Source organism: Cygnus atratus, chromosome 3, assembly GCF_013377495.2.
Source record: "Cygnus atratus isolate AKBS03 ecotype Queensland, Australia chromosome 3, CAtr_DNAZoo_HiC_assembly, whole genome shotgun sequence".
NCBI classification, from domain to species: domain Eukaryota; kingdom Metazoa; phylum Chordata; class Aves; order Anseriformes; family Anatidae; genus Cygnus; species Cygnus atratus.
Genome location: NC_066364.1, coordinates 36,971,178 through 36,995,771, shown reverse-complemented (window position 1 = coordinate 36,995,771; position 24,594 = coordinate 36,971,178). Strand labels below are relative to the sequence as shown.

The 24,594-nt window shown below is 39.1% G+C and overlaps 1 protein-coding gene across 1 annotated transcript in view; it reads left to right on the top strand.

The window, feature by feature from the left end:
• Nucleotides 1-24,594, top strand: part of SNAP91 (synaptosome associated protein 91) — a 70,992-nt gene extending 46,398 nt beyond the window's left edge. Inside the window, 13 exon segments of the mRNA XM_050709551.1 lie at nucleotides 3,523-3,600; nucleotides 3,708-3,779; nucleotides 4,208-4,291; nucleotides 5,229-5,312; nucleotides 11,364-11,501; nucleotides 12,811-12,960; nucleotides 14,325-14,355; nucleotides 15,601-15,712; nucleotides 16,648-16,671; nucleotides 18,837-18,920; nucleotides 18,991-19,095; nucleotides 22,077-22,177; nucleotides 23,252-24,594. Of these exon segments, the coding sequence (XP_050565508.1) occupies nucleotides 3,523-3,600; nucleotides 3,708-3,779; nucleotides 4,208-4,291; nucleotides 5,229-5,312; nucleotides 11,364-11,501; nucleotides 12,811-12,960; nucleotides 14,325-14,355; nucleotides 15,601-15,712; nucleotides 16,648-16,671; nucleotides 18,837-18,920; nucleotides 18,991-19,095; nucleotides 22,077-22,169 (1,055 nt within the window). The 3' untranslated portion in view covers nucleotides 22,170-22,177; nucleotides 23,252-24,594.

Here is a 24,594-nt window from a genome sequence, read left to right as displayed (position 1 = left end):
AGATGATGAGAGAACTGGAGCACCTGTCGTATGAGGACAGGCTGAGAGAGCTGGGCCTGTTTAGCCTGGAAAAGAGAAGACTGAGGGGAGACCTCACCAATGTGTATATCTGAGAGGAGGATGTTGAGAAGATGGAGCCGGTCTCTTTTCAGTTGTGCCCAGCGACAGGACGAGAGGCAGCGGGCACAAACTGAAGCACAGGAGGTTCCATCTGAATATGTGAAGGCACTTCTGTGCTGTGAGGGTGACAGGGCACTGGGACAGGTTGCCCAGAGAGGTTGTGGAGTCTCCTTCTCTGGAGATACCCAAACCCCGCCTGGATGCCATCCTGTGCAACGCGCTCGAGGTGATCCTGCTCGGCAGGGGGGTTGGAGTAGATGATCTTCAGAGGTCCCTTCCCACCTCAGCCATTCTGCGGTTGTGTCATTCTGTGATCTGTCTCTACACTCAGAAGTCCCTTGAACTTCTCAGTGTAACTAATATTTGAAATTCCTAATATGCAGTTATTCCTTTAAATTCCATTATGAGCTTCTGGTGTTTTCACCACCTACCATTTAACACCAGTGCAATGATAAATAAAATAATACTGCAATCCTATTAAGAAATAGCAATGAATAGTAAAGCCTGTATCAGGTTAGCTGTTCCCTTCTGTCTGTGGGCTGGAAGGAATTTGTGCATACCTGAATTTCTATGGCTATTGCACATGGAACTTTAGTCTACATTGTGCCAGGAACAGGTGTTGTTCTGAGGCTGAACTGGTCCCACCATTGAAGTCGTGACTACCTTTGTGCATTCCGAAATCCCTCTTCAAAGGAAACACTGAGTCTGTCCCCTCATGCTGGAAAATAATTAAATAGTGTCTACTGACTTCTGTGTTGTTGGTCTACAGGCATGTGTGGCTACAAATATGTTCTTTTGAGAGAACCCAGGGTGATGTTCCATGTGAAAGCTAGCAAAGTAGAGCAAACAGCAACACACACGATTACTATCATATTCTGAAGTTGTACAGTTCAAAACTCTTCAGTCCAATTCTGTGTTGAATTTCTTCTAAAGGGTATATGCTCGTGCCTGGTATGCATACAATAAGGTGACTTTTGGCTAATTATTATTTTTACTTGGACAACTGCCATCCAGTTTTGTTATTGAACCCTGATACATAAAAAATAGAATTTGAAGTGGCTTATTAGCAGGCCTCTTTTTTTTTGCTACTAACTCATTTCAATTCTATTGTACAAGAGTAGTTGGCTTCCATCTCTTCTGTTGAAGTTTCAGTGCATGTTCTTTTGAGCTTTTTAGATTAACTGGCACAAACTAGTTTTTAAAATGTTTGTTTTCATTTTAAAATTGATACTCCAGTTAAAGCATGTTAAGCTTTTTCCTATGCTAGTTGCAGTATTTCCCAACAGATTTTTTTAACTTGCTAACTTTGTAGCAGTAGAAAAACGGCCTTTATGAGCATCTCAAACCATTTAATCTTAATTGTACCATCTTGTTTGTGAAGAAAATACTTGCTTATGAGGATAGTCCAAATGGAAGTGCCCATTAGGACTACTCCATGGAATTAAGAGCTACAGATGGTGGTTTAAGCCTAGGAATAATGCTGTAAAAGTTCAGAGCTGGAGGTTTAAGCATTCCAATTACCAAGTGGCATACAAAAAATAAGTCAAATAAAACTTGAGCAAGTCATTCCAAAACCCCGAAGTAGTTGTTTTCCCTGACTTGACTGGGCTGGTTGGCCTTAGATCCTCAAAGAAGGAGAAACTAAGTATGGCTAGCCAGTAGTGAAGATGAAATTCTGGGTCTGTCAGAAGCAAGCTGAGTAAATATAACGTATGAATCAGTCTTTCTGGCTTCAGAAAGATCCTATTGGAATACTGTTAAGAAAAAGTAAGTTCAATATTTCAGATGTTGCATGACTGACTTGACTTAAAAGCCAGAAATGTTAGCCACAGATCTCTTCCAATATAATTGGATTGTTATTCATAACAGTGCTGAAGTGTGCAGAGTACTATGCAAGTAAATTCAGGTACAGATTAACCACACATACTGTGGGCTTTGAGCATGAAATTTCAGCGTCATTATTAACACTAACTTACTGCCATACCTCTGCTCTTTCTTCATTAGTTAATTTTGTGTAGTCCATGATCATGATGCTCTGAACCCTTATACAATGAGAATAATGCCTTTTACATGTGCTGTACTTCAGGCAACAGAGAAGTTCCTTCTTCAAACCCTGTCTAGAACCTGCTTGTGTGGGGTTGGGGGAGACAAAGCATATGCGCTGCATGACTTGTCTTGCTGTCAGAGTAACAACATTCATGTTGTATAAGGGGATCTACCTGTGCAATTTAACTTGGTTCTTTTACTATATTTTTCTTCTCTTTATCCTTTTTCCTTTTAATTTCTGTTCTAAAACTGCACCCAAGATGCCTTTGCAGCTTCTCCTGGGGAAGCCCCTGCAGCAACAGAAGGGGCAGCAGCACCAGCTACCCCAACCCCTGTAGCAGCAGCTCTTGATGCATGTTCAGGAAATGGTGGGTTTTATGTCATTAGATGGTCTCTTGCTTTGCTGTTTTGGTTTTGTTTTGTTTTGTTTTCCTTAAACTACATGGCAGTGTGTTTTTCTGATTTTTTAGTGCTTGTAATTGGTCAAAAAAAAACCCTTAGACTGAAGAGCATGCTTAACAAAATGGCCTGTTTCTGAGTTTCAATACCTTTGTGCTTGTTCAGTAGTGCTAATAAACGATTCTGGCAATGCTGACTTTTGTGAGCAGTAACCTGTTAAACTAGATATACTTTCATCATTTTTCTGTTTTGGCCTTGTCAAACAGCCTTTGAAAGTTCTGCCCTTTAGTAACTAGACTGCTCAGCCTTTCAGATGGTCTTTATTTTGGAAAAACATAAGTAACGTGTTTGGATAAGTAGGCTAGATGTTAGAGCAACCTCATCTGCGTGTGCGTGAGTGTATTTGCAGTGTGTGCATAGCTGGTAGTTGCTTTGATTTTGACTTCCTCCCTCACTAATCCTAAGTATGCATACACATATATTTCCCCTCTCCTTTTTACAAGACCCCTTTGCCCCATCCGAAGGTAGTGCAGAGGCTGCTCCCGAGCTGGACCTCTTTGCTATGAAGCCAACAGAGACTGCTGTTCCTGTAGTTACCCCTACAACTAGTGCAGCCACTCCAGCTCCTGCAACAACTCCTTCTCCAGCTGCTGCTGTTGCTGCTGCCGCTACTGCTACTACAGCTACTGCCACTACCACTACTGCCACCACCTCTGCTACCGCCACCACCTCCGCTCCTCCTGCTCTAGACATCTTTGGTGGTAATATTGTTTTTAACTCTTTGATGGATTAATCTGTCAGGAGTATTGAAATAACAAATTGTTGCGTGCATGCATGTGCTAGGTTTTCAAACCAGAAAGCCTATTAACTCCAAAGATGTTGTGCAAAATTTGAAAGTTCACTTTCAGTCTTGCCTTTCAAAAATGAGTTAAAGACGTGTTATGTTCTTGGTCTTAGATTTATTTGAGTCTGTCCCTGATGTACCCGCAGCACCTAAACCAGATGCTACTCCTAGCATAGATCTCTTTGGTACAGGTAAAGAGAGAAATCTTCAAATACTCTGCTGCTTTGATGCCTTGTAATAGTATAAACGGATTGAATGATACTTAACTTCTCCTTGTTTTTTCTTTCATTTCTGGAAGATGCTTTTTCATCTCCACCACATGGGGCTTCTCCTGTGCCTGAGAGTTCTCTCACTGCTGATCTCTTATCTGGTGAGTGTTTTTTTTTACAGGCTTATGGTTTTGATTTTTTTTTTCCCTCAAGAGTGAAAAATAAGACTTATTGTCAGTTTACATCTTTAAGCTGAAAAACTAAGTTGTGGGTTTGTTGACACTTTGGTCACAAGATTAGCACTTGTTAAAGATGTGGATCATGAAGTGGCTGACATTGATGTCAAGTAAGTGATGTGGCTGTTGAGAGAGTATATCCTCCTATAAAAATAAGGAAGTTATTAATAAACAACTCTAAAAAGTACTCTAGTGTTCAGTTGCTGTGTGAGAAACTTTGCAGTTCTGCAGACTGTTACCTGAATTTATGTATCCCATGATTCTCTCTGATGAAGCCCATGTGGCTTTGAAATATTTAGCTATCATTGTTGCCTTGCTGATACTAAATATTATTTATCCTGTGCTTACTTCAGTGGATGCATTTGCAGCCCCCTCTCCTCTACCCACTGCCTCTCCAGCAAAGGTGGATTCTTCAGGTGTGATTGACCTATTTGGTGGTGGGTATTTTTCTTTCCTCACCACTTCAGAGTTGAATCACTTCATCTCAATTACCTTTGCGCTTTTCTAAAGCTGCAGTTTTCCCTTCTTACAGCTTTTCTGTGTGGCATTACAGCTAAGAAAAACATGTCCAGTTCTCCATATTGCAAAATAATGAACTGCAAATGAGCTGTCATTGTTGCCATTTTGTTGTCCTTACATTTTCCATTCTATCTGCAGTCAGTGCATGTATGACACTTTTCCTCAGAGGTCTGATGGAAGTATGTTATGTGGTTGGTTTTTTTTTCCTTGTTCTTTGTAGCTCTCCGCTTTCACATTGTTTTCTGTCAGTTCCGTTTCTCAAAGCAGCTGAAGTTTTGAGGGTGACTTGTCTCAACCCAGAGAGCTGAATTACAGGATCTTTGTTAGATTCGACAAGGTGGAAATTAGGATGAGCACAACCAGCTTTAGAAGTGTTGTAGAAAAAGGAATGTTACTTACAATTGTTGAATTTCCAAACATTAGTGAAATATTCATCTGAAAAGACTTAATGTTAGTCAGTAAATTCTGTCAGGAATTACTCCAAACTCTGGAGGTGAATGCATCAGATAAAAGAGCTTAACCCTCTAGCCTAGAATGCTGTTGTTTTTATGGGTTTTCTGAGAAGAGGCCCAAATAAAAGGACTTGCAAGCTTCTCTGACCTAATATCTCACCCTCTTTAGTGCTATTCTTCCCTATAGAAAAAACAGCTATCTTTGAAGCACTGGTTTGTTGCATCTCCTTTTTTCCACCTGAGCTTTGCATCCATGGTACTACTCTGCAATAAAGATGGTCAAGCACTTTCATTTTCTTCTTCTGATGAATGAAATGGTTGTCCTATGTCATCTCTTGTTTAAAATAAGTGATGAATTTATGCAGTTAATATTAAACTCTTTGCCTTCTGGAATTTTCTTTAGATGCTTTTGGAAGTAGTACTTCTGAACCGCAGCCTGCAGCCCAGGCCACTTCTAGTTCCTCAGCTTCTGCAGACCTACTGGCTGGTAATAAAGAACTTTTTTTTTTTTTTTTAATTAAAAAAAAAACAAAACAAAACACTTTATTGTCATGCAAAATCTAAGAAACCGTCTTTGTGAAATCTTTTATGTTCATTGGGTGTAAATGGGCTTTCACACTCGAATAAAATAGTTTTTCATGAGATTTCTTAATCCTTTAGATTTCTTAAATTAAAATTACTTTGATTTGCAATGGCAAATCAAAGGCATTATACCAAAGTACAGATTAGCTTCCTTGATTACCTTCTTTCCCTACTCTTCATTTTCTGCTACCTACACAAGCTTTATTCTCCTTTAACGTTTACTGAATAGTAGTGTTTCCATAATGTTTCATTGGCTGACTGTAGCAGTACTTGAATTAAACAGTATTGGAGGCTATGCTCTTTATCCATCACTTCTAATCCATCTTTATTTCTTGGTTGGTGTAATTCAGGCAGTTTACTGACACAAAGGTTAGAAAATTGAATGAATGAATTTTTAGCAACAGGCATGGATTTAGCCAAGGAGAGTGGGGTGATGGGAGACAGCCTTTTTGAGTGCAAGAGCATGAAAGTGTTGGAGACCCTCTCCTTATAGTGGGTAGAATAAGGCTCCTGCTAGTGTTGAATGTGGCATCAGAATGTCATGCCTGTTTAGGAGATCGAATAACTGTGAAATTCTAGTCTGCATCCTACAGCTTAAGCCACTTCAGCTGAATTGTTTCTACCATTCTCCAAAATTCTTGCTACACCATGTATTTTAGTGGATATAGTAACTGTGCTAAACAGTCATGACTCTTCCCCATCTCAGTTTGAAGTTTACAGAAAGCAAGATCCCAGCATGTTTTTCTTGGGATTAAAGAAAACGTCTGTTTTGAAGGAGGTCTTGAGTCATTTTTCCTCATGTTTCTGAAAGGTGAATTTGTCAGGAAGTTATCCTTAGCAAATGTAGATGATTGCTAGCTTTGTGTTGTACTTCTCCGTCTTCATTTCTGAGCCAGAATGGAACTTTGCCCTTTATGCAACAACTAACCATTCTAGGCATGGTGGGCCCTGTTGTCATTTGCTGTCTGAAGGTTTCCCATGTCAATTTATAAGGGGCTTGACTTCTGATATAGTGTATATTTTTGTGTTTGCATGCTTGTGAGAGATCCCCCACTGTGTGAGAAACATGTAACACAAGTGGGATATCTCAGTATGTGATCTGCTGTAAGTTTTCGGAGTTCTTATAAATGGGTGCTTACATTCTGAAGCCACCTCAGAAGGTGACAAACTGCTAGTACCTGCTGTATGTGTAGGCATCTCCTAGCTAGGCTTCAAGAAAGTAGAAGTGTTCTAGAGAATAATGTAAATGTGTGTTCTGAATCTGTTCCAGTGCTGGCAAGCTGGCTACTTGGTGGCTTACACAGTGTGTAAATTCAGGTTACATCTTAGTACCAGCAGTTCCAGGATTTTAAGTTAGAAGACTTCCTTTGGTTTTAATACTGGTTCCATTATTCTCTGTATTGGTTGAACAGCCTATGGATAGCTTTAAGATGGAGATTATGCTTTACCCACTAGGTCCTGAAACATACTGGTAATTTTACAAGGAAAAAAGATTACAAAAAGAAGAGCTGGTGCCCTTAGCTGTGTGCATTATCTGTGATCTGGGTGCAAACAGGAAGAAGCTAATCCTGCTTATGCAAACGTTAGAAAATATTTTCTGTCCTTATCTATAACTAAGCTTAAATTACAGTAAGAACTATGCTCCAGATGGTTTAAGCTTCATCAATGTGCTCTCTGAATCTGAGTCACATTAAATCAAAACCTAAATTATAAAATGGATGTCATAAACCTGAATGCTCAAGCAGACCTGAAGCTGTTTGGGTGAATAGATTTTTTGTTGTTGTTTACATATATTTAAAGCACTCCAAGTTAGATGTGGATCTCTGTTTGGCAGATATAGAGGGTATGTAAACATCACAGCATATTGCTAAGCATTTGTTCACCCTAGATAATGGCAGATGCATAGCCTGCAGTGCAATCCAGTTTTATATTTAAGATTGTGTAGATTTCATGTGGTGTCAGAAGGTTTGTCCTTCATGGTTTATCAATGTTTAGTTGTACTAAGTGTTTATATGCATGGTATTACAAGTATACTTACCATGCATCATTGTCTTAAGTGTTCTGCTGTCAGGTAAGTGCCTAGATGCTTGGCTTACTTAGAAAAGGTGATAGATTTTTTTTTCATACTGTAAGCTTCTCAGCAAACAAAAATAGAACTGTGCCAATAAATGCAATAGTCTAGCCTTTTTCCCTTCTAGATCTTTCTATCCAATTAAGGTGCATGCATATGCACCCCAGTGTGTAGTCTAAAGGCATGTTCTTATAAGAAATTTTACATGACCGTGTAATTAAAAACAACTTCAAAATCAGACAGCTGGGGACGTCCAGACAATGCATCTCAGTATAGCTCAGCAACAGCTGCTGCTGTTTCTGCAGACTCACTCTGGGTCTTGTGCAAGCACTAGATGACCAGGATTTTAATCTGTTAAAGCGTATCTGTGTCTTCTGTGCCCAATATTTCTGTTAGATTGTACAAGTGGCTAAAAGCTATGGAACTAAGACCAATTGTCATGCAAATTTCACCTGAAGCTGGGGAGGACTCAGTTCTGTAGCTGGAGAAACAGGCACTTTGCAGGGCTTTGCAAAAGCTTAGTCATTTATAAAATTCTGCTTAGAAAGTTATGTATGATGTCATTACACTTCTGCCAAGCTCCTTGTGGAGGCAGAATGGGTCTAACATAGCACAAGATCTTTAGGGGGTTCTGGTGCTGTAGGGATTGCTGGAGTCAGATACCTTAGTCAGCCACATACCTTGTCACCCTGCTTCTGGTCTGATTCTTCAGTGCTAAGTACGTTTTTTGCAGATAGTCAAGCGCATAAAGCTTGGCCTTGAGACAGGTGATGAACCAGGAAGAGCTTGTAGGTAAGGATCAGAGGATAGGCCAGCGCTGGTGATGTTATAGGAGGTGTCTGCTACTGATCATCTGATCAAGAAGAGGCAGTAGAAAAAGCCTCAGGCAGCCTTTAGGCAGCTGTAGAAAGCTTTGCTATCGCAGGCTTTGGCACTCATGAGCAGCTGAAGTCACCATAATACGTGCTGGAAGGGCAACATGGCTGGGCATGAGTAAACCAGGGGACTTCTGGAATGTATTAAAGAGAATCTCTTGAAGTAGGTGGTCAAGACATACCAGTGTGAGTTCATGAAAGGCTGCCAAGATGGTGACTCGTGCACATGACATATCAGGAGAGGCTAAGAAATGGTCCGTTCAGCTTTAAGGTCCATTCAGCCTTAAGAAGAGAAGGCAAAAGCTAGGTCTTATAGCTGTCTAAAACTACCTCCTTGGAGGATACAAAGAAGACTAGCCGTGTTCCTCTTGGAGGTGCACAGCAACAGAAAAAAGGACAATGTGGGAAATTCCAGTTAAGTGTTGGAAACATGCGTGTATTTATTACCACCAGGATGGTCAGATATTAGAACAGGCTGCCCACAGAGGTGGTGGAATCTCTCCTTGTGAAAGTGCTCAGAAAAACTCTCTGAGCCACCTGATTTGATGAGACCTGCTTTTAGCAGGGACTGGGACTGGGTGGTCAGCTGAGCTGAGGGTAGTTCTCTGATCCAGTACGTTTGTCCAGATTCTGATTTAGCAGCTGTGAACATGTGGCTTGCCACAGAGTAGGATTTGGATAATAAGGTTTTCTTGGTGCCAGAGCCCTGAAGTGGGCCTAATAAGCCCAGGGAAGCTCGTAGAGGCATGTGAAATGCTCTTTACCTCAGGATGCAGAAAACAGGCTGCTCTGTGTCCTGCTCTTGCTTCCCTGTCTCCATCCAGTGCAATAGATCAGTCATCTAAAGGAACTAGTTTAAGTTATGATCAAAGTGTCATTGCCTGCAATCTGGCAAACTTTAGCCGAAGGATGATGTTCTTTGAGGTCTTTCTAATCAGGTTGTGTTCTCCTGGGCCAGCAGTACACAGTTGGGTTTGCTGAACTTTCCCAGGTGTGTCTGGGGCCAGTGTAGTTGTTAGCATAGCTCTACAATTAAAGCCTGTCTTCTGATGGTACAACAAGCTGCTGGAATATGGCCAGAACCAAGTGATGGCACAGCACTCATGTTTCCCTACTGAGGATTTTGGTTTGAACAGGATTAGCTACTGTTAATTCCTTTCTCTTCTAAAATATGAATCTGCCTGTAAGTAGGTCTGGTTCATCAGGTGCATATATAAACTTTTTTTCCTATCCTTTCCACATTTGTTAAATGTTTGGTGTTTAGTTTTCATTCTCTGAGAAACCACAGTTTTGGGGGAGATGATTTAAGGTATCACAGTGACATTTGATATAATTGATATTCACAATTTGAGCATAAATCCTCTACATTGAGTGGTAATATGTCTTGTAGCTAAATGTCTGTGAGGGACTTGGTTTCATAGATGGGAAATGTGCTATTGTCACAGCTTGTGAGATGTCTGCATAATGCTGTAGTTAATAGACCCTGTGACCATGGAAAGAGGTTTTGGATAAAAACTAACAAGGGGTTGGAAAGTCTTCAGTGCTTTCTTCCCCACTGAACTGGTGTTTGGTTACCACTAAATATAAGTTGAAGAAAGATGAGGAAGAAAGGAATTAGCTGACTGCTTAAGTGAGTGGTACTAACTATTTAAGTAAAAAGTCAAAGCAGCATTGGAAGATAAATGTAATTAGATAATCTCTTCTAAACGGATGTCTTTATGGTATTTAATTTCAACAATGGGACTGTTGGAATAGCATCCTTAATTTTTGAGATTCCACACACATGAAAAAAGCTGTATTTGTCAGATGAGAACTTCAAATGGTCCCTGTATATTAGAGAAAATGGTCTGAAGAAGGATTTTCAAATGGGTAAACACGCAAACGTCTGGTTTTGGGCGGTGATGATTAACTGAGGAAATGACAGTAGACTGCAAAGGCAGGAATGTCCCTGAAAAGAAGCTAAAGGCAGTGGTAGAGCACTGGCACGTCACCATCTTATGTTCAGCCATGGGAAAATAATATGCTTCCTACTCTGATATAGGGGGCGAAATTACAGCCTACAGAATGCACTGGTCTTCCTGGTGATTTGCATAGTTTCAGTTGGACTGGTGAGCTCAGAACTGATACACCTATTGCGAGGGCAGCAGGGCAGCTGGGAAAAAGCAAGGCTCAGAGACTGAAGGAGTATGGAGGTCTCAGGCGTCACAGTCAAGGAAAGATTGAATAAGAGGACTGGCTTGTAGACTAAAGAGAATTGAGGAGGTGTCGTATGTCTGGTCTCTTTTTTTTGTCAGAGTCTTTGCATATTTAAACAGTTTCCAGAGTCTGTAGATAATACAAATAAGCTTAAATTTCAAGGGAGATCAAATTTTATAGTGAAAAAGGGGGGGAATTTAAGAAAATAAAGCATGGGAATAAATTGCTAAAGGCTGGAGAATCTGCATGATTGGGATTTATTTATTTTGTGGATACTGTTGATCCTGCTTTGGAATGAGGAGGGGATGGTGGATGGCAGCTTGAAGACATCTTGACCAGGCAGACCAGTATGTTTTAAGATAGTGAGAGGCTAAATTGGATGAGTAAAATACTGCCTTCTGAGCTGGGATTCCAAAGTAGTTTGGTCCATTAAACTGTGATCATATGTTCTTCTCAAGCTACTCCTCTGTTTCCCTTCCCTTTCTGAACTAATTCTTTTTTTGTTGCTTTCTACCTGAGAGTTTACTTAACTAAAACTGTAGCGTATAGTACTAGAAGAACTGTGTACTCTGTCTGCCTCTGCAGATATCTAAATAATGGACATTAAAGTTTTTACTGGTGACTCTTGAAAAAAGCATAAATTTCTTGGATCATATCTGGCATACAAAGGATGCTTATGTAGTAGTGAGCTGTTCGCAATGGTCTAGTAAGCACTGTTTTTATAATTCTGTCTTCTATAGATTGAGCTTTTGTTAAACACAGCCCATCAAGACTGATTCTAATGTCCACACCTCTCTTATGTAACTTTTTCAAGGCTTTGGAGGGTCTTTTATTGCTCCTTCTCCATCACCATCCCCGGTCACTCCAGCTCAAACAAGCTTACTACAGCCTAACTTTGATGCAGCTTTTGGAACAACAGCTCCAACAACTGGCAGTTCATTTGATGCATCAGGTGAGCTGAAGGTTTTCTTCCTATTAATTTCCTAATGTGTTTTGTGTGTCAGATGAATTAAAGACACCATATTTAGGTTCTGAATACAAACAATAAAAGCAATTTCCCTCTTCCTTCTCTGCTGGAAGTACTCAAGGTTGTGTTAGGCAAGTGTGTGCCCAAGAGCTCTCTGTACCCATCTTTTATTCTACCATGAAAGTAGAAACCAAACTAGTGTGAGCATCATCCTTGCATGCGCTTGATGGCACGAATCAGGAATTACTCAAGGAAAATACTCTTCTGTAAATCAATTATATAGCCAAGTCATCTTGCTGTTGCTGCCAAAACTGTTCTTAAGCTTGCATGGCACCTGAAGTTACACAAAACTGAGAGACCAAGGTCATGTTCTTTGCCTGAATATAAGCTTAAACTTCCATCATTGCTATCATTTTGTTTGTATCTCTTCCATTCTGTACTTTCCATGCTGGGTCCTTGCTACAAACTTAAAATTGGTGAGTTCTGCAACTTTATAAGAAAAAGGTCAAAGTAGTACTGCTGTGTGGTTGATTATTTGGTTGCTTGCCAGTGCACATGCTACCCCTTTCTGTTGACTTAACATTAGCATGTACCTCAAATACATGATCAGAAAAAAAATCAGAAAAAAGATCAGAAGATAATGCTGGCATGAGATGTACCAGGCTGTTTGACTTCAAGGGATCTAAAAAATGAGTTTCTGAGGTAGATGGATGGACTAAGGAGACTAGCTCTGTCAGTGTGGATGGTTCTCATTCCTTCTGATCTTATGAGATGTTAGTAGGTTTTCCTAACTCCCTGCTGCTTGCAAGTGAATAGTAATATCCTGAGACTGTTTCAATCCTGTTGCCGTAAAATGTCAAGGTATAAGACTGCCTTTACCATAAATCTGACTGGTGTTTGTGGCAAGATGTTCATTTTACAAGCCTTTAAATGAATATCTCCTGACAAATGTGTGTGCATCTGACATCTCTCTAAGGATGGCTGTAAGAAAAATAGTGTTATGTGGAAGTAGTGCTGTATCTGTGTAGATTCAGCTCTCCAATTAAAGTGCTTTCAGGCATGTCCTGTCATATTAGTTTTCATTGGTATAGCTCTTTCAGGGTTACTGTACATTCAGTGTGTAGTAAAATGACATGCATGCCCTTGTTGGCATTACTTTTAATGTCAAACTATGTTTTGGTAAGACTTGTGGCATTGTTGTCTGTACTATATTTGTTGGACCAACATCAAAGTGACCGGTAGTGTTTTTCTTACCACAGCTGCTATTCTTAAAGGACTCTCCTTTCCCTTCCAGTGTTTGATGGCTTAGGTGATCTTCTTATGCCAACTATGGTTCCTTCTGGTCAGTCTATAGCACCAGCAGCCACTGCAGCAGTCACTCCTTCAGCAGCAAGCAAAGGCCTCGGAAGTGATCTTGATTCATCTCTTGCAAACTTAGTAGGCAGTAAGTGACAAATTTCTGTTGTAAGTGGTGTGGCATACAACGATATTGTTTGTTTGTAGAACCAAACAGCTGTACATTTTAGCTTTCTTTTTTCAATGCCCTCTTATTTCTCTAGGGAGATCAGGGCAGCTATAGGCAGAAGTAGGGCCTGATTTGGGTAGCTGGTATTTTAGGGTCGTAGCTCGTCCCTCATTGTGTCCAGGATCTTAGCCAAATAGTAGGATCTATTTACTAAGTGTGATTGGTAACACGTGAGCATCCTGGGACACTGAGGGGCACGTCAGACTCTTGATGGGTGGGCCCCGAGTAATAACAGCTGGAATGGTGAAAACTGTCCAAAGAATCTGGTAGCACTATGGAATTTAGCCAGAAAAGTTCATGAAGACAATAGCTGACTTGTTGCTTAGTAAGAACAGGAGTAGCAGTGGGGTGAAGTGAGAACAATAGCCAAGAACAGATGATCTCACAGATAGTGAACTTCCCAAAAAAAATGTTCTTGAAATGCTAAACAACAACAATAACAGGTTCTTTCCTATAATAGAGATAGCCTCTATAACTAAAGATCAGTAACACCAGCACCTGTACAAACCTAACATAGACCTACCTAGGCTAAGGTATAATAGTACTGAAGTTGTACTAGCAGTACTGCGTAAAATAGAATATGCTGTTCCTATATGTAAACACAACAAAGATATAACTGATCTGAAGATGCATACTATTCTTTTCGGTGTGGAGAGAAACAACCGTGTTTAGAAGTCAGCAGGAGTTTTAATCACTTGAGACCTCTTCTGCACATCACTTGGTATATCCAGGTTTGGGGGAGTAAATAATTGCACTTAGCAATTTGACTTGCAGGACTCATACTGATCATGTGAGAAGAGAATTTTTTTAAAACTTAGCCTAAAACTTCTTTCAGAGAATAGTTAAGGAAACTACTTGGAGTGCATGTGCATGATAGAACAGATAAAACTGCAGAGCTTCCAAATAACATTGAGTTTTATCTGTATCAGTAAAATGACTTAATATTTCAGCATATAAAATGAAGAACAGAAACTAATGCTGTCATTCACGGTAAATAGTTTTGGTGCTCTTAAATAACATTTTGTAGACCTAAATATATTGTCACTTTGCTTTGCTTATAGAGCAAAAATGGCTTCTTCAAGTATAAGACACCCATAGGGTTCCTCATAAGTTTGTCCTGTAGGTGTGTCTTATGCTATTCTAGTGCTATCTAAATGGAGACAGACAGAACACCATTATTCTGTATAAGCCCATGTACAATGAAATGTGAGCTATTACTTTAATGCACTTTAATTTATTAGACATGTGACTTTCCTTTTTTCTTTTTTTCTTACACCTTTCAGATCTTGGAATTTCTGGTACCACTTCAAAAAAGTAAGTTCAACATTTGATTAAATTTATATATATATTAAAAAAAATGTTCAAGTCTGTTTTATAGTCTTACATTGATTTCCATGTTTATTAGGATCAATGAATTGGTCACATGCCAGTACCCCCCTCCCAGCCCCCTTAACCAAAAATGAGCACTTCATAAAAATTCTGGGAAGTGTATTCTGTTCTATACAGATTCAATGAATAATTAATGTTAATTGTTCCTGATATAGCTTTTAAGCTTGCTGGCTTTAATCTGAGTTTCTAAAAATATATATGTATATATAAATCACTGTCTTCATATTGGGTAGCTGATTTCCAAATGAATTGTCCAGATAATAAATTGAATAGCTCTCCTCATTATATAGGCTAATATGTAATAGTTTTGTTATCTTTTTACAGACGCTGGATGTGCTTATCGTGTAGGCATTGGAATATTTGTAAAATAGAAAAGAAGTTGATTCCATGCAGTGAAAAGCTTCTTTTTTGCAAGAAGAAATATTGAAATCATTACACTTATTTTTGATTGTCTTAAGCTAACCAATTGCTTACTTCTGTGCTGAGTCTTCCTCTGTATCCAAGACTATTTTATGATGTGTGTACTTCAAGATGTCTTGTACCTCTGCAGAAATGATAGGAGGGAAATAAGTAAACACATCATAAAGTTTATTCCCCATACTTAGCTTCCCTCAGTCTACTTCATTCAAAGGGTGTAGCTTATTCCAGATAAAGCAGTCTCTAGCAAAACCCAGTTTTGAAACAGCCCTTTTATTCTGTTAATGATTTGTTTTTCTTGTATCTATCAACTTTTTTCAGAACTGAATGCTTTCTTCCTTCTTCTGTCTGAGCAAGATTTCCAGCAATGAAATGACCTTTCAAAGACTTCTATCAGGCAGCTCTACTGCCTGGCCCCAGTAGAATAGGCAGTAGCAGTCCCTCTTCCTACTTCCTACAAGGGTATATGCAATAATATGTTACATTCAATCAATACTAAGTAAAACAACTCTTTAATTCTCACCACAAAGGCCATAACCATGTAACTGACTTCAGTGTAGAGTGTAGTGGTGTCTACCACTAACAATCCTTGAAACTGCGTACTAAAAGTGTATCTTTCTGTTAATAACTTAAACTGCATATACCATAAACTAATGTAGCTGTAGGCTTAAAGTTAATGTACACTGCAATTGATTTTCATTTTCACTGTGAGGGTATGCAAAGAATAGCTCTGTCTCTCTCCCTCTCTACTAGGGGAGATCTTCAGTGGAATGCTGGAGAGAAAAAGCTAACAGGAGGAGCCAACTGGCAACCAAAGGTAGCACCTGCAACATGGTCAACTGGTGGCGTCCCAAGTGGTCCATTGGTAGGTGCTTAATCCTTCAATACCACCAGTATGAAACCTCACTATTTTAAGACTATGCAAATGTGCATGTAGACACTACTCCTGTTTGTTTCAGCTAAAGAGTTTGCTTCATTATAAATGATATGATTGTTTCAAGTCACATTTTTAAGACCAGATTGACTTGAACCCAGTGATAACTGGCTGTAAATGAAAACTGCTTTTTTTTGTGTGTCTTACAAAAACAAAACAAAACAAAACAAACAAACAAACAAACAAAAAACAAAAGACTTTACATATACTCTTAATGTCTGTGGACATTTCTAAGAACAGTGTGTGGTTACCCCTATAGGTCTTGACCAGCACCAGGTCCAGGTAGATTGTCCAAGGCACAATGATATTTATCCAAAGCTGAAGTACTGGAAGGAAAGAATTTTTTTCTCAAGCTTGTTCATGATTCAAGCTTTCCTGAATGAAGTAGATCAAAAGACTACATGGTATTCAGACTAATCAGATGATTTTTGTTAAAGTAGTAGAAGGGTGTAGCTTCTTTAGCCCAGTGAAAGCAGTCTTTTGGAAAGGTTAAGATTCCCCTGTAAAATATATCAGAAGACACTAACTTTGGAGGAAGGGGATTGAATTGAGCTTAGAATCTAAACTTGGCTCAAGAACAACTTATCATGAGTGGTCTACAGGGGTAATCTGAAGAAAGGTCATACCTCATCAAAGCTGCGCAGGGCATAAAACAGCCTCTGTTGGAAAAAAGTGGGGTGGAGGTGAAAGGAGAGGACCGTCGGGGCGAGCATGACCAACTCAGTTCCTGCTGACACATTCAAAGGTTAATGCAACTCTAAGCATGTTCCAGCTTGTTCCTTAACCTAATGGAAGGTGCAAGAATTCCTTGAGGTTGATACTTCATTTAATGTATTAGTTGTAATGCTAACTTTTTTTCTTAATAGAGAGGCTGGACAATACTGTACAGTGTAAGTGAAAATTTTTTTTTTGATCGCTTTTTGTACTTGCTAAACATGAAGATACTAACAGCAGCTCACCAGCACTGCAGTTATTACAGCTGGCTTAAAACTACCTAGAAGCTACCTAACATGGCTCTTTTTGGATTGTCCATCCAGCAGACAGTCCTCAGGCAATGAATGGTAGTAGTGGGTGCTTAACTGTTCATGCGCTGTAATCTCAAAAACAATGGCTTCAAACTATCTGTGCTATACTTGGATGTGAACGATGTGGTGACTTGTACTATCTGAACTTTCTAACTCCTGTAATATCCTGATCTGGTAGTAGTTTTACCGTCTGATAGGTAACTATCCTTTCTGGAAAGCTGGTTTTGATGGTAGTTTGTGAAACTTGCGTGCTACATGCATTTCTTCTACATCTATGCACATAAGTGTTTTTGAAAACCAGGACCACAGGAAAAAGTAAATACTGAGACCAAAATGAAGCATTCCTTCACATCATAGTTGAACCTTGAATTTGAGACACTTAAATTTTGATCACTTCTTCCCTTCCTTATGACCTCTCAGCTTCTGGATTAAAATCAGCAGAATTTCACAAAAGCCCATTCTCTTGAGTGACCTGAGCACTTTGATGCAAAAGCAGATTCAGTTTGTGTCTTGGCATGTGATGGACTGAATTCTGAACTAAGATGTGGTTCTTTGGCTACTCAGATAGCTTTAGGGTGCTCACCTGATGTCATTAGCCCATGTCTTTCTATTCCTTGCTTTCCATATCCAAGTCTCCAGATCTTGTTCTTAGCTCGAGGACAGCTGAACTGGTAGTGCAATAATTGAAGTGCTCCCAGTAAAACATTCAGACTGGAAAAAGAGGTTCATAAGCACTCAACACTTTCTTGCCAATTACTATTGTTCAATAAATCTGGAATGAGTTATCCTGACTAGTCTAATGTTTCCTAAGAAACTGGTATATTTTAGTCTTGAAGCAAGGATCAGGGAAGGGCACTAAACGCAGCTTTTATAGAAGTGGACTCTGTAGTGAGTAATTCTTGCATATATCCAGAGATATTTCTCTGCTGTCAACTGTAAGCATGCTGACAGCTCTGCAAACATAGTGGAACATAACTGACTCAAGGTAGGCATTCAGGATTTAGAGGCTCAGGCATGGCCTTACGACTTCTGTAATAGCTTGGGAAATTGTGCCAATATACTTACTTAGGCCGCATGGTAGCAGTAATGAGGTTCCTAAAAATCCTACCACCATCTTTAAATCCCTTCTTTGAATGTTTCCTGCCTCTCTTTAAAGTTCTTATCAAGAGTTTAAGCACTGTTTGTACTGAATATACTTCTGCGAAAAGGAGAGACTTGCCTGCTTTCCAAGCCAAAGGGAGACTGTGCATGGGAAATTACAGGCAAGGGAACCAAAAGGGATGATGTATAGGTTCTGCTAGATAACTGAGGTGGCCGAGTACAAAGGTACTGTTTTAATTGTGCTGTATGTCCACTACTAAACTAACATTTCTCTCTTCCTGAATCCTAGTAAAATACTGCTTTTCTGCGCTTATGTTTTATTTGAAAATCCATTGCATAACAAGTTCAACTTCCCTTTGTAAAGTTTGTAACAGTTGTGATTCTGGTTTAAGTGTGTGAACTTAGTTTTTAACTAAATGAATCTCACTGCATAAAAATACTATTCTTTTTTACTGGAAACTAATAACTATAGCAGTTACTTCCTTTAACTTTACACTCTGCTTAAGCTAGGCATTGCTAACTTCAGGTTATATTAAAACCACTGCTATAGCAAGTGCAATGCTGTGTTGGCAATCAATTACAAAATCAGTATGCTTTTTACCTTGTGTAGAAGAAGGAGAAAAGTATGAATTTTCTTGGGTCTATTCTGAGCTGTATTCAGAAAATGAACTCCATTCATGAAGAGAATTGAGACTGTCACATTGGCTTTCTTATGATGAAGAAAGCTGAACATCAGTGTAAGGACTAACTCAATTCTTTCATTCTTCAGAAGCATCATGGTTTTGAGGTTAGGTATTAAATAATACATAACAGTCCAAGTTTCTCAAACAACTCAGAGAATGCTTGAGACTCCATGCAGTATCAAGATATTTGGTGTTACAGACATTCTTGCCTTCTTTTTTTTTTAAAGCCTTTTTTTTTTTTTTCAGACAGGAGCCGTGCCTCCAGCAAGTGGTGTTCCTCCCACAGGAGGTGCTCCACCTGTCGCACAGCCAGGAGCACCATTTGGGATGGTGAGTCTCTTTCATTACATGGCTCTCCCTTCTTTATCCAGAAACGTACTCACAGTGCTTTAATTTACAGCCCCCAGCAGGAACAGGTGTACCCATGATGCCCCAGCAGCCAGTTATGTATGGGCAGCCTATGATGAGGCCACCGTTTGGAGCTGCCACTGGCCCTGGTGTACAGGTGAGTGTTATCGTTAGATGAATGTTTAACTGTTATCCATATTGCTAGAAGGGCGTTGTGTATATATTATCTCAGTTCAAATTCTAGCTGTAGGTTTGTAAATGAGATTTCTTGTGGTCTCAGCTGCCTGACTTGCAATTGATCACATGAATCACCTTGATTTTTCTTTTCTTTTGTTCAATTGCCTTTTATGAGACCAATGGAACAGGTTCAGAAAGTCTCCTGCATCTAACTACATCCAAGATGTGTTTCAGGGGGGTGGGAGGTGGGGTTGAGTAAACTTGAAAGTGGAGTTGCTTGACAACTCTATTCTGTTCAGAGCTTGGCAACATTTACTAGAGTCATGCTCTATCTTCCCTCTGAGCCCACTAAGAAGATTCTACAGAAAACTGACCTGCTTATGAACAAGCTGAGGTCTCAAGTTCTTTGACAGCTGTTTCTTAGTAAATGCAAGTTGAACTGCTTTAGGCTAGTAGCATGCTGGGTTTATTTCACTGCAAAATGACTGCATTCAAATATGAATTACCATAGTGTACATAAAACTGGAGAGTTCAGAGCAAGTTTTTCACTGCAGTGTGCAAATTTAAATAATGTGGAGTAGAATTTTTCCTCTAACCTAGACTAATGTGGAAAATTGTGAATGAAAGGTCTTGAACTTCAGTTACTCTGTTTTTTGTTTTTTAAGTGAGAGATACATGGCAATGCTTCATTTTTCATGTACTTAAAGTATATTTACCTAGTCTGACACTGTGACTATCAGATATTTAGATCTACAGGGGACATAAACTTGGACACACACAACCAAAGCAAACCTGTTCTTAGAAAACTAGCATAGTAATTAAACTATGTTTTGGGTCTCTAAATTGTTTGACAAATGGAGAATCTTTAGCATAAATTTCTGTGCATAAGAATTCTCTGGTATTTGTTGTGTGCAGGGAGTTCCTTATTCATTTAATAAGAACGTCTTTGCTTAGCAGCAATTCTACATGAAACACAGGATAGCTGAAGCTTGAAGGAAACCTCTGGAAGTCTTCTTGCTCAAGCAGGCTTCTCAGGACCTTGTGTAGACCACTTTTGAATACGTCTAAGGACAGAGACTCCACAAGCTCTCTGGTCAATCTGTGCCAGGGCTCCATCACCTGCACAGTAAAGAAGTGCTTCCTCATGCTCAGGAGTAACCTCCTGTGTTTCAGATTGTTCCCACTGCCTCTTTTTCTGTCACCTATCCTGTTCTATGCTTGATCAATATATGTAGAAGTTACCTCTGGATATTATCCTGCAGGTTTGTATGTACTGATACTTTAAAGCAGAAGAATATAATCCGAGAAGATGATTATTAATAAGGAGGTAAAAAATAGTGAATGACTGCAGAGTGGTCTCTAGCTCCCAACACAAGGTAGAGAACTGCTGTAGTACTCTCACATTACATTTGTCACTTAGGAAACCATCTGTCCTGCAGCCTGTTCCACGTCATACAGCTGCCTATCTACCATGCTGCCACCAAAGAGTACAATCTTAGCAGGCTTAAAAATGGATCTTAAAAAAAAAAAAAAAAGTAATTTATGGTAATCTTTAAGAGCAGATTGTAGTAACTGTGTGATCGCCCTTATCAAAATGCAATAAGCTAGTAACAAGGAAACACAGACTTATCAGCTGCCGGCGTCCTTCTTTAATATAACAAAAAATTAATGGGGTAATAAATGATGAAGTAGGTTGAGTGAATGGAGACATGACATCCATCCAGTTGAACCAAGGATTCCCTCTAACTGGAAGCTAATGAGATTGGAAGTGCAGCACTCTGTATCCACTCTGACACAAAGCTTTTAGCTGATGGATGGCCAGTAGGTGATACAACATAAGCCATGGTAGCTGTTCCAGGCTATTTCTCCAAAGTAGAGTTTAGTTTGTCATAACCCTGAAAAGGAAAGGCCCTTTCCAGAGGGGAGGCAGGGAACAAATTATTTGCAGTATTTTGCTTCTGGGCAAGTCAGAAGTCCTTCTTATCTTTGAAATAAAGTAGGAGGTGGAAGTTCATGCTGTGGCTCTAAAATACAATTTTTAACACTTAAAACCACACAACCTTCCTTTTTTTTTTTTCCAAACATTAAGTCAAACAATCATCCTGTAGCAAACTACACTCCTTAAGTAAGGAGCCACATTCCTGTTTAAGTATCTCTGGGTTTTCTTTGTAGAAATGGGAAGAACTTGAAACTGCTCTAAGTGAGAAGTTGTAGGTATTGAAGCTCTGCGTTTCATGTACTTGGTCTTTTCCTGCCGCCTTAAACTGTCTGTTCACATAGATATCAAGAATAATATTATGGAAGACATAATTTTTTCTCAGAGTAGGGTGGTAATCAAGGTGCCTAATGTCCTGGGTAGGGTGGCAGTGGTGGGGAGTAAAGTCAGGATGGGAGAACTATTTGGCTCACTAGTAAAAAAGGATTGCATGGAACATGATAAATGGATACTTTCTATGGAATAATTGATTTTATGACCACAAAAGGAGGAATCAAGTATACATATAGTCACAAGTGTAGCACTCTTTGAGCTTTTCCTCTTATTACCAACATAGAACAAGTTGTATTTAAATGTCAGTTACTGAGGTTTTCATATGTACTCTGCAGCACACACTCAGCTTATTCTGTACCTTGGTGTTTAATATCTAACAATTGCTTAACTTCTGTCTGGGTTGATAATCCTAATGGCATTCTTTCTTACAGGCTGAGAGTGATTTACAGCTGTGCTAACTACCGTATGCAATGTCTTTGGCCTTGTGCATTACATCAGCCAAGCATTGTTAGCCCTGTAGTAAGGACAGAGATTAAACAATGCTTGAGAAAAATGGCAACGCTGAATTTAGCGATAACGTAGAGCTTCATATGCTTGCAGTGTGCTTGTGTGAGACCCAGCTATACTCACCTAATGATTGTGTATCCTTGTCTGCTTTGTTTTTTTCTGCCTTCCCATCTGGCATCTGTTAGCTTTCTCCAAGCCCAACTCCTGCTACTCAGAGTCCCAAGAAACCTCCAACAAAGGACCCATTAGCGGATCTTAACATCAAGGATTTCTTGTAAACGATAAGGTATTCTGTGACTGCCTGCATGTTACCCTGCAGTACGTATCTGGCACACAGATGTTGATTAGTCTGGTAGATCAAACATGGTTGATAGAATTGTAGCTTCAGAGATGTGTAGGAACATGCACTGTTAGTGTGGTGGCTTAAGCAGAAAACTGAATTCTATCTGCGCTTTTAATTTTAGCCTAAAATATTGACTTCTGACTACTTTTTTTTTTTCCCTTTTCTGAAAGTAGCTGGCCAGGAAAGTTATCTTTAATCTATGATTTCCGTTTTGCCCTGTTTCCACTCAATCTGAGGGTTTGCTTTTTTTCATGACACTAATATTGAAACAAATAGAATCATAATAGTGTACAAATACTGGGGGCAAAACCGTGCCAAGGAGGCTTGTTCCAGGTTGTTACAAGGAGCTGTAGATCATTTCTGAGAGCTCTTGGTAAATTGTGATAGATCTCATATCAGGTTTTGCGTGTGTGGAAACAAATTTTGTATCACAGGTGTGGAGAGATCAAAAGACGAAAAAATAGGGCTAGAAAGAAACATCAGATTGGATTGAACACTTCTGCATTTTATTTTTCAATTGGCTGAAGTAAGGTAAGCATTTTATAAGTAACCCTAGAATAATTTGCCAGGTGAGGAGAAGACAATAATTACATATCTTTGAGGCCTTCTTTATAAGTCCCTTTTCTTTCTACCCATAACTTAATTTTAAGGCTTGTTCTAGGCTTCTTCTGTGCTTGAATTAGCAGCAGCAGATGGGATCATGCTAATCTTAGCAAGTACTACCTGGTTCCACTTTGTCCCCATCACCAAATCCCAACATTGAAGAGGTACCTGGGGCTTTGTGGAGACTTTCAGGAGTGGAGATGCGTTTTTACTGCTGGGATTCACTGCTTTCAGCTTGAATTATAGTAGACTGACTCATAAAGGTCTATGGGACGACAACTGCTTTACTGAAAGCTGGTAACATCTTTGAGGTGCAGTGAAGAGTATATCTGGTGCTTTCCCCTTAGTTTTTCTAGAGCATGCTTTATTTGATTTGTTATTTCAGTTTTCATCTAACACTCTTTGTTTTCACAGCTGCAGTTTTTCTGACTGGATGACAAAAATGTGAGTTTGGAGTCTGCAAATCGATGCTCAGAGTTTCGAAGTGAGCCACCAGTACCAAACCCAGCGCTTACTCAGACTTTCTCTTACTCCTGAAACGTGTAGCACAGCTGTGAAAGTGAACATTAGGAATGTGTACTACCTTAGCTGTTATCCCTACTCTCTCTAAATTTGTGTACTTGGGTTATTTGTGTTTTACAATTTAAACAATGGATGTATGTTTCTGATGCCTTCTAGTGCTTTTCTGAACCTATCCCACAGGGGCAGATTATGCAGCTGTTGTTTGGTGAGCCATTTGGAGCGATGTCTGTGTTTTTTGAAGGTTTCAATGTATATAACTTTTTGAGGACATCTAAAATTTCCCTAAGATTCAATTTCTCCTTTATCTGTTACAAAATATAGTGTGATAATACCAGATGGTAAGGAAAACACTTATGAAATTGTGTGGAATACATTTTTTTCCAGTCACAGGAATCTCAATTGTTGTGAAAAAATGTTTTATTTTTTGTGGCACTGTATATGTTAAGATAATTTAAAGTAATATAATGGTAAACTTCCATAACAAATACTTTTTCAATGATTTTCCAAGAATGAAAAATCATATCTGAAAGAAATATCATATTTATTGCCATTTCAGTTTTAAAATATATTTTAATTATTTAAGTTTTTGCATTTTAAATTGGCATATTTATCTATCAGTTCTTGCTAAATGCACTGAAAATAAGTAAAGGGTCAGTTTCTCTCAATGTAGTTGAAAAAAAAAAGCAGCCATAGTTGTGTTGGCATTAAGGGATTTCGAATCTGAGAGCACTCTTTGGTATATCTGTAGTCAAAACATTGCAATTGATGTTACTCACCTCTGTTTAGTTCTTAAGTACATCTCTTAATTTAGTGCTTACCTGTGTATGCCATAGGCTAGTGTTTTCTCCATTTCCCCAATTGCGCTGTGAGTAGCTTTCGTACTATTGGTGATTAGATTTAATTCTGATCCAGAGATCCATGCCCTTTACTGTACATAATGTGTTTCTTTAATTTTTATTTGTTCTCATACTGTTTCTGCTGATGGCTTGGCTTAAGATCTTGACTCTTAAATGAGGTCACTGTTGATCAGTGTTACAAGTGGCTTGGCAGTTCTCTGTAAAAGCATACTGGGTTGGAAAGATCTTCACCTGAAGTCTTTCAAATTAACTATTTAATCAATGTATGGTACCATTAAAAGTGGTTGTATCTGAATTTACTGTGGGGATAACATACACCGTAATGGGAAAGTTCTATAAAAAGCTAATTTCAAAATGGCTCTTCTTTCTTTGTATTTC